The sequence below is a fragment of the Heteronotia binoei genome, chromosome 7, assembly GCF_032191835.1.
Source record: "Heteronotia binoei isolate CCM8104 ecotype False Entrance Well chromosome 7, APGP_CSIRO_Hbin_v1, whole genome shotgun sequence".
Taxonomy (NCBI): Eukaryota; Metazoa; Chordata; class Lepidosauria; order Squamata; family Gekkonidae; genus Heteronotia; species Heteronotia binoei.
The window spans coordinates 108,675,458-108,688,880 of NC_083229.1; the positions used below are offsets into that span (position 1 = coordinate 108,675,458).

The 13,423-nt window shown below is 43.6% G+C and overlaps 1 protein-coding gene across 1 annotated transcript in view; it reads left to right on the forward strand.

Annotated features, from left to right (window-relative positions):
• The window catches only part of FARS2 (phenylalanyl-tRNA synthetase 2, mitochondrial), a 324,061-nt gene extending 319,698 nt beyond the window's left edge, over positions 1-4,363 (forward strand). The window contains exon 8 of the mRNA XM_060244360.1: positions 4,102-4,363. Coding sequence (XP_060100343.1) covers positions 4,102-4,240 — 139 coding nt within the window. The 3' untranslated portion in view covers positions 4,241-4,363. The remainder of the gene's footprint in view (positions 1-4,101) is intronic.
• Positions 4,364-13,423: the final 9,060 nt, after the last annotated feature.

Genomic DNA, 13,423 nt, shown 5'->3' on the forward strand with positions numbered 1-13,423 from the left:
TAATTGTCATGATCAAGCCATCAGCTAACTTCACAGACTCAGCACTTAAGGAGGGTCTCCCAGCGTTCCCATTTGACAGTATAGAGCAGGGGTGTCAAAGATGCATTTTGGAGGCCAAATCAGGCCCTCGAAGGGCTCCATTCAGGCCCCCAAGCAACTGGCTGTCATCTGCTTCCTTCTCCCTCTCTCTTGCTTCTTTCTGCATAACAGCTTGCTTTGCCAGGCTTTCTCAATAGCACAGGAGCTACAAAGCAAAACCTCTATTTTCCCCATTGGCTGAGGCTCCTCCCTTGGGGAGGAAGGGGGAGAGGGAGAGCTTGCTTTGCCTGGCTCTCTAAATTGCACAGCAGAGCTACTGAGCCAAGCCTCTCTTCCTTCTATTGGCTGAGGCTCCCCCCAAGACCCCTGGGGAAGGAAGAAAACAGCCAGAGCTTCCTTTGCCCAGTTGCCTGGATCCTAAGGGAAATACAAAGAAAGCATCTTTAAGTCCAACAAGTGCTAACATTTTAAGCATGTTTTAAGTTTTTAAAAATATATGTGTGTGTTTGTGTTCTTTATAAAATTTATATCTCTGCCACCTAATCTTTAATAGGTATACACATGGCCCAGCCCAACATGGCTCGGCCCAACTCAACATGGCCTGGCCCAACAAAGTCTCATTTATGTCAGATCTGGCCCTCATAACAAATGAGTTCGACACCCCTGGTATAGAGCATCAGAAAACTCCAAGGCCCAAAGACTACCTCTGCTGTCCTCCTTGGCCTTTTTGGAGCCAAACCCAGAAGCCCATTCTATTATTCTTCATAAGCCCTCAGCTACTAAGAAAGATACATTATCCAGGACACTGGAACCAAAGCCAGCTATCAGTCCATAGTCCATGTGCTCACTGCTTAAACATATCCAAGCATCTGACGAAGTGTGCTTGCACATGAAAGCTCACATCTTGATTTAAACTTCGTTGGTCTTAAAGGTGCTACTGGACTCTGACTTTGTTCAATTCCAAACAAGATTACAAGTTTGGTCTCTGGCCCTTTGAAAACCTTTAAAAGGTAGAAGGAGGAGTAGAACTAAAGAAAGTTTTCCAGCACATACTCAGTGATTTGTGGACCATATTGGAACAGCGGCTCCCTTTTTGTCTTGAATGTCTCAGGCACTTGCCAGTCCTATTGACACCTGATTATTCCCTATTCATTGGTTGATTTCTGCCTTTCCATGCATCTTTGTTTTGTTCATCGCCTGTAGATCATAAGCCCTCTGGTGTGAGGTGCACCAGTCTGAACCATCAGCATCCTTTCTGTATTTGATACGATTCTTCATGCACTTTGGCACTAAAAGTATTACATAGCAAGAGGCATCGAATGCATCTTTATGATAGGGCTATGTTGGCATAAACATGTATGCTGATGTGGATTTAAATCATATTTTGGTTGACTGTGCGATATTACACTTGTCTCTGCCTCCTTTTCCATAAGGTGGATGTAAGCCAAGAGCAATAATTGTCAGCTTACGATTTATAGAATGGCATAGAGTAATCAGGAATGCTCTGTTGAACATGGTGTCTTAGAGCATAAAATGGAGAGGAAACTGCAATTGTTTGTCATCTCTGATCAATTAGTAATATTTTTTTTCTAGCTGACGAATACCTCTAGCTGGGAAAACTCCACAATTATCATCAAAGTTAATGAATGGAATGCGCACGCACACCTCAGTGTGCATATATGCAGAATATCTTTTTGAGGACACAGCAAAGAGGCTACAAGTCTGAATACTTTATAGGAGCTGGTTCTTGGCCATTATGTGTCATAAAATGTAACGTCAGGTAGATATAAACTTTGCAGTCATTGGTCTTAAAAGTGCTTTCTTTGTATCTCTCCTGTGCAGTCCAGGAAACTGGACAAAGGAAGTTCTAGCTCTTTCCTTCCTTCCCCAGGGGACCAGGAGGGGGAGGAGTCTCAGCCAATAGAAATGAGAGAGACTTGGCTCAGTAGCTCTGCTGTGCAATTGAGAGATGCTATCCCTCCCCCCTCCTCCCCAAGGGAGGAGCCTCGTCCAATGGAGAAAATAGAGACTTTGCTCTGTAGTTCCTGTGCAATTGAGCAAGCCTGGCAAAGCAAGCTGTGATGCAGAAGGAAGCAAGGGAGAGGGAGAAGGAAGCAGATGACAGCCGGTTGCTTGGGGGCCTGTTAGGAGCCCTTAAGTGGCCTGATTTGACCCCCATGCCACATGTTTGACACCCTGGTCTAGAGTATGTGTCATCCTGTTCCATACAAGTAACCTCATTTGTATATTCCAATGTGAGCAATGCATGAATTATCCCATGGCATTGAAGAGTTAACAGTATTACCCATAGACTTGATTGTGTTTTGTGAAGTTCAGCTGTTGATATCAACTCTGCAGTATCCACAAAAATCAATTTCCTGGCTTGCTATTTTCCATGAAGTCAAGTCTGTGCTGCCAAAATTACACAAAGTAAACATAACCTCTTGGTTTGGCTAGTTTTTTTTGCTGAGAGTTGTTTCTCCCCCCACTTCCCACATCAGACTCCACCTTTCCGTAAATGCTAAGGAGAATGAATAGAGATTACTCTGTGGGAGGACAGTATTTGAGGGTGTGTGGGTGTGTATAGCTGGTTGGAGAGTAGTGCCTGTTTGAGTAAGTGTAGTTTCTGTTTGTCTCTTTTGCCTGGGTGTAACTGATTGTAGCCAGTCTGGTGGTTAAGTGTGTGGACTCTTATCTGAGAGAACCAGGTTTGATTCCCCACTCCTCCACATGCAGCTGCTGGAATGGGCCAGCCATAGCTCTAGCAGAGTTATCCTTGAAAGGGCAGCTTCTGGGAGAGTTTTCTCAGCACCACCTACCTCACAAGGTGTCTGTTGTGAAGGAAGACGATGAAGGAGATTGTAAACCGCTCTGAGACTCTGATTCAAAGAGAAGGGTGGAGTATAAATCTTCTTCTTCTTCTAGCAGTTTTGCCTAGGGCTGCTGGGTGAGCTTCAGTTGTGAAAGGCTCCTCCTCGCCAGAGGCATGAGCCAAGGGACACTTGCCCTGTAGTTCTTAACCTGGGTGTCTTCCTCCTTCCTGGTTTTGTATCACAGCTCCTTTTGCCCAGTTTCTCCTATTTCCTGCTTTGCAGAGGAGAGAAAGAAAGCCTTCTCTCAACTGGATGAAGGAAGAAGGTGGGAAAGAACCAGAGAATGTCTTCCCTCGATTAGCTGAGGGAGGTAGCGAGAAAGAGCCAGAGAAAGCCCCCCCTTGATTGGCTGATGGTTCCTCCCTCCCCTCTTCTGGAGAGGGAGGGGGTGGAAAATAGCTAGTGAGAGAAAGTGGTGTCCCATGGCAGCAGACCGACAACGTTCTGTTCCAGGTGCAAGCTTTTGTGTGCCTGCAGATTTCTTCAGAGGAAGGGGGGACAGGAAAGCCAGAGAGAGAGAGAGAGACCCCCCCTTTCCATTTCTTACAGATGGGGGGGGGAACTTAGCTGCGCAGCTTGCATTCTTTATTAGTGGAAGGGAACAAGAGGCTAGTAGCCCCTTAACAACTAACAAAATTTGTGGTAGAGCATGAACCTTTAAGTCATCTGTACATAGCCACTAATATTTCATCTTAGGTGGTAACCAGTTCAAGCCTGAGCAAAACTGTCTTCCTGCTGGCACTTTTGTAGAGGGCCATGTCTCCAGAAGTACAAGATTTGAAACTGCAGGGAATGTTAAAATATGAAAAAGTGAGATAATTGTGCATTTAGAAACGTGCATAGTTATGAAAAGAATTTTACTGCTCTCTCTCTCTGCTGTAAAAGTTAATTATGAATTACCAAAGGGAGATGATGAGTCTGACTTGATCCCTTGAACAGGTAACTGGAGAAATATAACTAACAACATAGCAAGAAAAAGCAGAGGCTAACTGCAGGAGTGCCCAGCTTGCTGGGTGTAAAGTGTAGATGACTGGGGAAGGCAATGGCAAACCACCCCGTAATAAGTCTGCCAAGAAAATGTCCTAATGTGACATCACCCCATGGGCCGGTAATGACCTGTTGCTTGCACAGGGAACTATCTACCTTTTTAAATGTCTTGTATAATGAATATCTGACTTCTGTTTTCTAGGACAAAAAGGACCAGCCACTGTTATCGGATAACTTACCGTCACTTGGAGAGGTCCCTGGTTCAGAAGGAAGTAAGCCTTCTCCATCAAGCCATTGAGGAAGCAGTTGTACAAGAGTTAGGAGTGGAAGGAAGATTTTGACCTTGTCGTTTTGAATTTGTCAGTTTTCATTTTCTGTTTATTCTGTTAAAAAGCAATCTCCGTCACACTGAAGCCTCTTGGCAGTGGTGTAACTTTCAGGTAATAAAGATTAGTAATATAGCACTTCCTATTGACTTTAATAATACCTTGTCAAATACTTTTTGTATGTTATTAATTCGCCCCTGCAGCTGTACTAAATTGTAAACAAATTTGTACTATTTTTGTATTGATGAGATGCTCTGATGCTAGAACCTCAGGCCATATGTACACAAGCTCTCCATGAACACCTTTGAATTAGGGCAGAAGTATTCATTAAAGAGGGAATATGGGGAAAATATGGGATTCCGGACCCCTTATTTTCCCTTGGAGTACTAATGTGGGGGCTAAAGAGGACACTTATGGGGCAGAAACAGCAGGCAAGAGAACGAGTGCTGAAATCATCGCCTGCCCTCCAACTTTGTGTTTAAAATGTCATCTTCCCAGGCAAAGGTGGAATTCTAACAGGAGCTCCTTTGCATATTAGGCCACACCTCCTGATGTAGCCAATCCTACAAGAGCTTAAAAGGCTCTTTTTTGTAAGCTCTTGAAGGATTGGCTACATCAGGGGGTGTGGCCTAATATGCAAAGGAGCTCCTGCTAGAATTCCACTCATTTTCCCAGGTATTTTAGGTGTTATTTTTTTCCTGGAAGCCTGGCTTTGAAACAGGGAATGAGCTGGGATGGTGATGGTGGTCAGGAGAGGATTTGTAGTTGACAATGAGCAGGCACAGAAGGAGGTAAAGATCTGCAACTTTAATGGTCTTTCTGTTATATCTGCAAAAATGGGGTTGGGGCTCTGTATTCACCGAAGTAACTTCTAGTTTGACCCTTAGTTATTCCCCCACAGAATTCATTTCCACAAACTGATGAGTCAGGAGAAAGAAAAGTGTTGCTGACTCAAGGAAAGTTGGGGTTGAAACCAAACTGGAAGTCCTTACCCCAAGCTAGTGAAGTTAACATCGGAGGGCACCTTTATGCAGAAGTCAAAGTAGAAACAACAACTATAAAAGCCTTTATCACGATCTATCCTAAGTCAGAAGACGGTATGAAAGCTTTTGCGTTTCAGAGACCTCTTCTTCAGAAGGAATGTTAAAGCAGTTTGGTGTAGTGGTTAAATGTACCAACTCTTATCTGGGAGAACCGGGTTTGCTTCCCCACTCCTCCACTTACAGCTGCTGGAATGGCCTTGGGTCAGCCGTAGCTCTCATAGAGGCTGTTCTTGAAAGGGCAACTTCTGAGAGAGCTCTCTCAGCCCCACCCACCTCACAGGGTATCTGTTATGGGGGGAGAAGATACAGGAGATTGTGAGCCGCTCTGAGTCTCTGATTCAGAGAGAAGGGCAGGATATGAATCTGCAGTCTTCTTCTAAAAAGCGTACGGTGCAGGATGGTGCTTAGCAGGCATGATGCTGAGTCGTGACTGATTTTTTTTGTGTTTGAAGATGGTGATAGAGGAAGCCCCCTGCAGACTCATTAGACTGTGAACCTGAGCTCTGTGCTAATAGATGCTGGAATATACAAAGTCGTATTGGGATGCATAACAATACCATTTAATCTGATCTATCTGGATTCCTATATAGTTGTTACAAGAGGAAACAGTTGTGGATTACCTGAGCCACAAATGGCTTTGCAGTTGCTCCATTTCAGAGTCCAGTGAGTTCTATCACAAACTTACATTCCCAGTACAGTGATGTTAATCTGGAAATGGCCATTCGCGGAGTACCTGCAATCAAGACTTTATTTATCTCACTGAGTTATTTACTGGCTGAAAGGCACAATTGTCCCCTTATGTGTACATGCTTGCTCTCTCTCTCTCTCTTGTATTGCTGTATCTCCCCATTGAATAGAATATTGCCAAAATTGATTTTCTCAGAAAATGAGCCACAGCAGACATTGCATGCCACACAATCAAAAGAACGAATGTCTTCGTTTTTGTTAATAGCTTCAATCCTTATTGTCTCCTTTATCTTTTTATTATCAGTAGTAAAATTGTGGACATTCTTCAGATCCAGAAATGTATGGCTCCCTCAAAGTGTTATGTCTAACAATCTCGGTACAATAATGCAGTGGTGGTCCAGGTGAAATCTTTCCAGGAGTGTTTCTAGTTTGGGCTACTAAAAGAAACTTACTTTAAAATGTTCATCCCAATTTGAACTTTACAAAAAAAGAAAGTGTACTGTGTGTTGCTTCAACTATTTTTGTGTGTTTCTTAAAACAAAAAAGGTGTGCTGTGTGTTGCTACTACTATTTTTGAAAATTCCACGCACTGTAGCACTTAAATCAACGGTCAGAAGTTCTCTTAAGATTTGTCAGGTATGGCCAAACTGTGTCTCAGGAGCCACATGTGGCTCTTTCACACATATTGTGTGACTTTTGAAACCCCCACCACCCCACTGGCCAGCTTAGCGAAGGTTTTTGTCTCTTTAACCTGGAGAGCCAGTTTGGTATAGTGGTTAAGTGTGTGGACCCTTATCTGGGAGAACCGGGTTTGTTTCCCCACTCCTCCACTTGCACATGCTAGAATGGCCTTGGGTCAGCCATAGCTCTGGCAGAGGTTGTCCTTGAAAGGGCAGCTGCTGTGAGAGCCCTCTCCAGCCCCACCCACCTCACAGGGTGTCTGTTGTGGGGGGGGGAAGGTAAAGGAGATTGTGAGCCGCTCTGAGACTCTTCGGAGTGGAGGGCGGGATATAAATCTAATATCTTCTTCATCATCTTCTTTAAATCATTTCGCCAAGCCAGCCAGCAGCTCGGAGAATGCATTTAAAGTTAAAGTTGCTTTCTTTCCACTTCTCCCCTCTCCCCCCTCCATTTGATTTCCTTCCTTCCTTCCTTCCTTCCTCCCTCCCTCCCTCCCTTCCTTCCTTCCTTCCTTCCTTCCTTCCTTCCTTCCTTCCTTCCTTCCTTCCTTCCTTCCTTCCTTCCTTCCTTCCTCCCTCCCTCCCTCCCTCCCTCCTTCCCTCTGTGTGGCTCTCAAACATCTGATATTTATTTGATATGGCTCTTACTTTAAGCAAGTTTGCCACCCCTGGTCTAAGTCTATCTAAGCATCAGGTGTTTCTTCTTTCTTTATGTTCTGAGAAAAAAATATAGTTTTTTAAATGGATGATTCTTTTGCACTAGATTTGTTAACTAAAGTTCATCATGAATTCTGGCTGATTCGTAGTTTGCAAAGCAATGTTCACGACATGAAGAACTGCCATGAATTTTCACAAATATCGATGCAGCTTGTGAAAAACATGTTTTGTTTAAATGGCTGGGAGTTCAGCTGTTTGGTTTAAAGCCATTGCTTTCTGCTCCCTGTGAAAAGCTGCAGGGAGCAGAAAGCAGGGGTTTAAATGGCTCCCAGGCATTTCACCCCCTGCTTTCTGCTTGCAGCCACTTTTGGTGGTGAGCAGAAAACTGGAGGTGAAATGGCTAGAAGCCATTTAAACCAGATAGCTGAGTGATGGGGAGCCTGCTACTCAGCTGTTTGGTTTAAATGGCCCCCTGCTTTCTGCTCCCTGCAGAAAGCAGGCAGTTAAACTTTAAATAGCTCACAAACTGATAACAAACTGGTTTGGTTCATGAGCCAGCCTCCCAGTTCATATTGGTTTATGGTTCAGCCATGAACAACGGACCAAACTGCAAAAATGCAATCCATGCCCCTCCCTAGTTATTTATTTCATCAACTTATGGTATAGTTATGTTTCTTCTATTATTTTAAAGTTTAAAATAGGGGTAAGCTGTTTTGTATTAAACATCCAGCGAGAGACATTTGTTTTAATCACATGATCATTTCCCCCCACAACAGCCTTGTGACTAGAGCAGGGGTCACCAATGTGATGCCCATGAGCACCATCACACCCACTGATACCTTTCCTGGTGCCTGCCAAGTATTTTTAGAAAGTGAATGGGGATAGGTGGGGCTTTTGCTAAGCAAGGCCTCTGATTGGCCACTGGAGAGTTGATTGGCTGTGCAGATTTTTTTAAAACATCGCTCAGTCAGCTGCTGCCACCCCAGCAGAAGGATTTTTACTGTGTGACATTTTTGTGGCTGGCTCCACCTGGTTATTTTTTGACTGCACATACGATACTGTATTAGAATTCCAGACGTTCCCATTGGCGCCAAAAGGTTGAGGATACCTGGTCCAGAGGACTGGTGAAGTGGTTTTTGTAATAGAGGGCTGCTGGGTGGGAGACACATGGACCCGGCCTGGGGTAGGCTCTCATTCTGTGGCATTTCCACATAGGTTATATGCCACAGGTTTAATGCTACTCCCCCACAAGCAGGAACTCATTTGCATATTAGGCCACACACCCCTGATGTAGCCAATCCTCCGAGAGCTTACAGGGCTCTTAGTACAGGGTCTACTGTAAGCTCCAGGAGGATTGGTTACATCAGGGGTGTGTGGCCTAATATGCAATTTTTCCTGCTACGGGAAAAAAAAACCCCTCTGCCCACAACAGTAGCATTCACGCACCTCCCGGGGTTTCTCCAAACATTTGCAAAATTACTTTGCTGCATTAAATAAACATGGTTATTACTTCCCAACATTACATTTCAGAGGGTGGGTCAGTCAACAAAAAACAGGGCTATTTGCAACAGCATCCCTGTGCCCAAGCAAACACATGCTCCACTCCTCGGTTGTGATACATCCCAATACGGAGCTCTGGAATAACGAACCATTATTTGTCTGGCTGTATAAAAGACATGTAGGCAGATAACAATAATAATGGTATATTAACTATTGCTTTCCTTTCTCTAGAGGTAGATTCAGACATGATTTAAAGCTGTATCTTGCATTCCTGATAAATGGTAAATAATTAGCCTGCATGGCTGGAATATTTCATTCTTAATTATCATTAGTATATATTATTAATAAAGGTGTTTACTTGCTTTGCACCAAAATCATTTGTCAGGGGACAGCGGAGAAAGAATAATTCAGGATTACAATTAAGCAGGCCCATAACTGGCTGTGCTACTGCCCTGCAAATGTAAAAGTGTTCTGATGGGGGCAAGAAAGCAGCTGGTTTAGATGTTTTTATGGCTGGGACCACCCCAGAATGGGAAAGAGAATGGCTTTCCTTAGAATCCAGAGAGGCATTAAGAAGCCATCCAGAAACAGTGCCAGTCTTTGTAGTGCTCCTTTGGCTTCCCTTGAAATGCCTTTGACGCTTTGTACCAATACATGCACCAAAGTAGCACTACCCTGTAAGGAAATCCTAAGCAAATGCTTAGCTAAGAGAAACTGCTGCTTCCGAAGAATAAACTGGATGGAAGCTAAGCCGCTCCCATCACTCACCATTGCTGTGGAAAAAGGTTTAAGCTCTGCTTCTGCTCAGAATGGGAACCTTGTCCCTCCCCTCTTTGATTGCTAGTGTAGTGCCTCCTCTGCTCACACACACGCTCCCCACTCCACTACTCCGTAAGACAGAACAGAAGCTCCTTACCTTGGCTCTGGTCTTACTGTCTTGACCATCGTGCTGTTCATAATGGATTCCTTATCATGATTAGTGCCTGTAGCTAGGCTGATTAAACTTGCATATGAAAATAAAACCTTCCTCCTAAGGGGCCTTATACAACGTAGTACTTATTGTATCTGCCCCTCTATGCAATAGGTTTATGTCTTGTATTTGAATTTCTAAGTCTTTTGGCTTTCAAGTTTGAAATTGCTTTACAGTTCAGGGCTTTTTTTTCGTAGCAGGAACTCCTTTGCATAATAGGCCACACACCCCTGATGTAGCCAATCCTCCTGGAGCTTACAGTAGCCCCTGTACTAAGAGCCCTGTAAACTTTTGGAGGATTGGCTACATTGGGGGGGGGGAGGTGTAACTTAATATGCAAAGGAGTTCCTGCTGCAAAAAAAAGCCCTGGTTTTGGGACTATTGAAATACATTTGAAACCAATCTCTAGGGATCAGGGGACAGAATTTCTGTCCCCTGCATGTTTATCTTCTTTGTGGCATCCAGTCATGCCACCCTACTAAGATCTGGATTAATCATGATTCTGTGTGCCGTTCAGCATGGGACCCCCATGGTCCTTGTTGTGGTGGAGTTACTGGGGAGTTTTCCACTGCAGAGTGTGTTGCCCAGTTGTATTTGTTTAACTTACAAATTTGTATGTTGTGACTCATCGTGCTAAGGAAGGTCTATACAGGTCCTGTTGTCGCTTTTGCCTAGACATAAGGTAAGTGTGGGAAAGCTGGTGGGAAAATAGGCAAATGTATATGTTTTGTAATGTCTAAATTGCCAGACTAACACACATAAGTGGCAGAGACCCTGTTTAGTGTAGTGGTTAAGAGCAGTGGACTCTAATCTGGAGAACCGGGTTTGATTCCTGATATTACAAAGATTTATATTTTAAAACTGTTTTATCTCTAATTACACGTGTGTTTTTTTCAAGGTAGAAAAGTCACTACTGTGAGGGGATTTGTCCCACAAAGAAACATGATAAGATGTTCAGATCTGGTGCGACGTGAGGTTTTGGCCTGGGAATCTCCTGTTCAGGTTTCTCAGACTCAGTCCTTCCCCTTCAGTACAATAGGAGGTTTGCTTACTGGGTTGTTGAAAAGATTACAAGGAGCAGAGCTGGGTCCAAGTGTTGAGGGGGACTAGGCAGACAGTGGGACCGCCTCATGCCCTCCTTTCCACTCCTACACCTCCATGCCCCCCCCCCCCCAGCTCCTGTTTCTGCAAGCACTCCCACAGGCCACGCTAAGTTCCTCAGTTGACACCGCCACCAGGAGTTCCATCCCTGTGTGCCACCCTCATGCCCTTCCTCAATGACACTGGGTAGTTGGGAGCAGGGGTACAGACAGGCAGCAGGAGAGGGGTAGGTATGAGTCAATGACAGTGGGCCCCACACCAGAAGTCTGTGGCACTAGCAGCTGTCCCATATCACTGTACACTAACACTGCCCCAGCAGGGATAATATGCATGAACAGGGCTTTTTTTTTAGCAGGAACTCATAGGAACACAGTTTTGGCTGGCTTGGTGTCAGGGGATGCAGCCTAATATATAAATTCGTTCCTGCTGGGCTTTTCCCACAAAAAAGCCCTGTATGAAACAGGAGTGATGTCAGAGGGTGTGGCCTAATATACAAATTCGTTCCTGCTGGGCTTTTCTTTAAAAAAAAAACTCGTGTGAACCAATGGTGACATCAGGGGGTGAGGCCTAATATGCAAATGAGACCCTGGTGGGCTTTTTCTACAAAAAAAGCCCTGTGCATGAAGTGTTTTGGATGCTCAAGAGATATTATCTAAAAATGAAATATTAATGCTGTTATGGAAAAGACTCATGATAACATGTTTTCACAAGATACTTAAAATACATTAATTCTGAGGAGACAAATTACCTCATTGGGATTTTTACCATCTCAGATATGGCTCTATGAATCATCACTTAAAGAAGTTAGTAGGGAAACTAACATAGGAGCTAGTTCTTATACCCATTGAGAAGAAACCCACTTGTATAATATAGCAAATCAAGGTATTGTTTTCTTTGTGGTATAGTCAAAAGTGTTCAATCCTGCAGTGTTGCTTTGACTAAGAGAGAATCACCTCTTCTTCCAAAAGAAATTAAATACTTCATGATGCTTCCTGCTGCCGGAGGCCCAGAGTGCCTGTGAACCTTTCTTTTTCAAAGACTGAGCAATTTTACCTTGGGGGAAAAAATCTCCTTTTTTTCATCTCTGTTGCTTTCTCCTACCAGCTTTAAAACTCCTTGTGGCATCTGTTTTTAGAATACTTCAGAATGCCTGCTGAGGATGGCAAGAAATGGGTTTCCCCCCTTTCCTGAGAGTTTTTTTCCAAATAAATAAATAAAATACACTCTTGTATGTAGAAATTCCTAAGTACTGTGCATTTTAAAAGAAAAGGAATTCTGTTTAAAACCAGAATGCTATTAGCAGGAGCTAGCTAGATCGCTGTAACAAACATATGTCCTATACGCAACTATAAAGAACAAAGTTCTGCAATTTATGTAATTTAATGATTATTTAAATGTTGACAGAGATTAGAGTGCATATTTTAATTGCTAGTCTGAACTATACAAGGCCATCCTGCCTGCTAAGTTTATCCGGACAGTTGTCTAGGACTGGAGATAACAGCCCTTGTTACACAGATAATTCTTCTATCATCCAGTCATCTCTCGGCAATTAGGTTTTACAATTTACTTTATCTCTACAAAACCTGTTTATCACAAGCAGGAATGGAATGATTTGTTTCCCAAACCACTGTCAACAGCTGAAAAAATGTCCATCTTCCCCCATTCTTGGTTAATAAGAGGAGGAATGAGAAATTAAAAGGCTGTATCAAAAACATGGGATGTGCAGGATGTTAATGAAATGTAATTAGTGGTATTGGTTCCCAGCAGCAATTCCCAGCTTGGGTTGATGGGAGCCATGGTGCCTACCAGGGCTTTTTTTGTAGCAGGAACTCCTTTGCATATTAGGCCACATACCCCTGATGTAGCCAGTCCTCTAAGAGCTTACAGTAGGCCCTGTAAAAACAGCTACATCAGGGGGGTGTCACCTAATTTGCAAATGAGTTGCCACTACAAAAAAAAAAAAAAGCCCTGGTGCCTACCAATGGGTTTTCTGGCATTCAAGGAAAGAACTGTGTCTGGCTTGGCTCCATATCATTGGAGTAAGAGATTCTTCAGAAGTATGACCTCTGTGTCTGCAAAAAAGACCCATTCAGGAACAACTGCTTGGCTTGCAACTTCTCAACCTTTTGTGATTGGGCACAGCACCCCATGGCAGCCATTTTGTGGTGACATTCTGCATTCTCAAAAATCCCAAAGCACTCACATGCTTAACAAAATGGAGGTCCTCTGTGTTACAACGTTAAGATAGGTTAATTATATAAATAGCAGCAGTAGTAGAATGCCTTTACCAGAACCAACTAAAAGTTATAAGGCAGATGTCAAGATTGAAAGATGACCTTGCGCCTGCCACTACCTCTCATTTCCAACCACTGTTCCAGGGCGTGGCAGAAGAAAAATTAAAAATGGACATTGGTATGATATCACTTCCATAGAGAACCCAAAAGTAATGTCACACCTCTCTAGGAATCACTGGATTCCAGCAATTCAGCAGATACATGTTCTCTCATGGGAGTGGGGTCTTCAGGTCTCTTGTTTGAGCTGCAGTCACCTGCGTTGCATC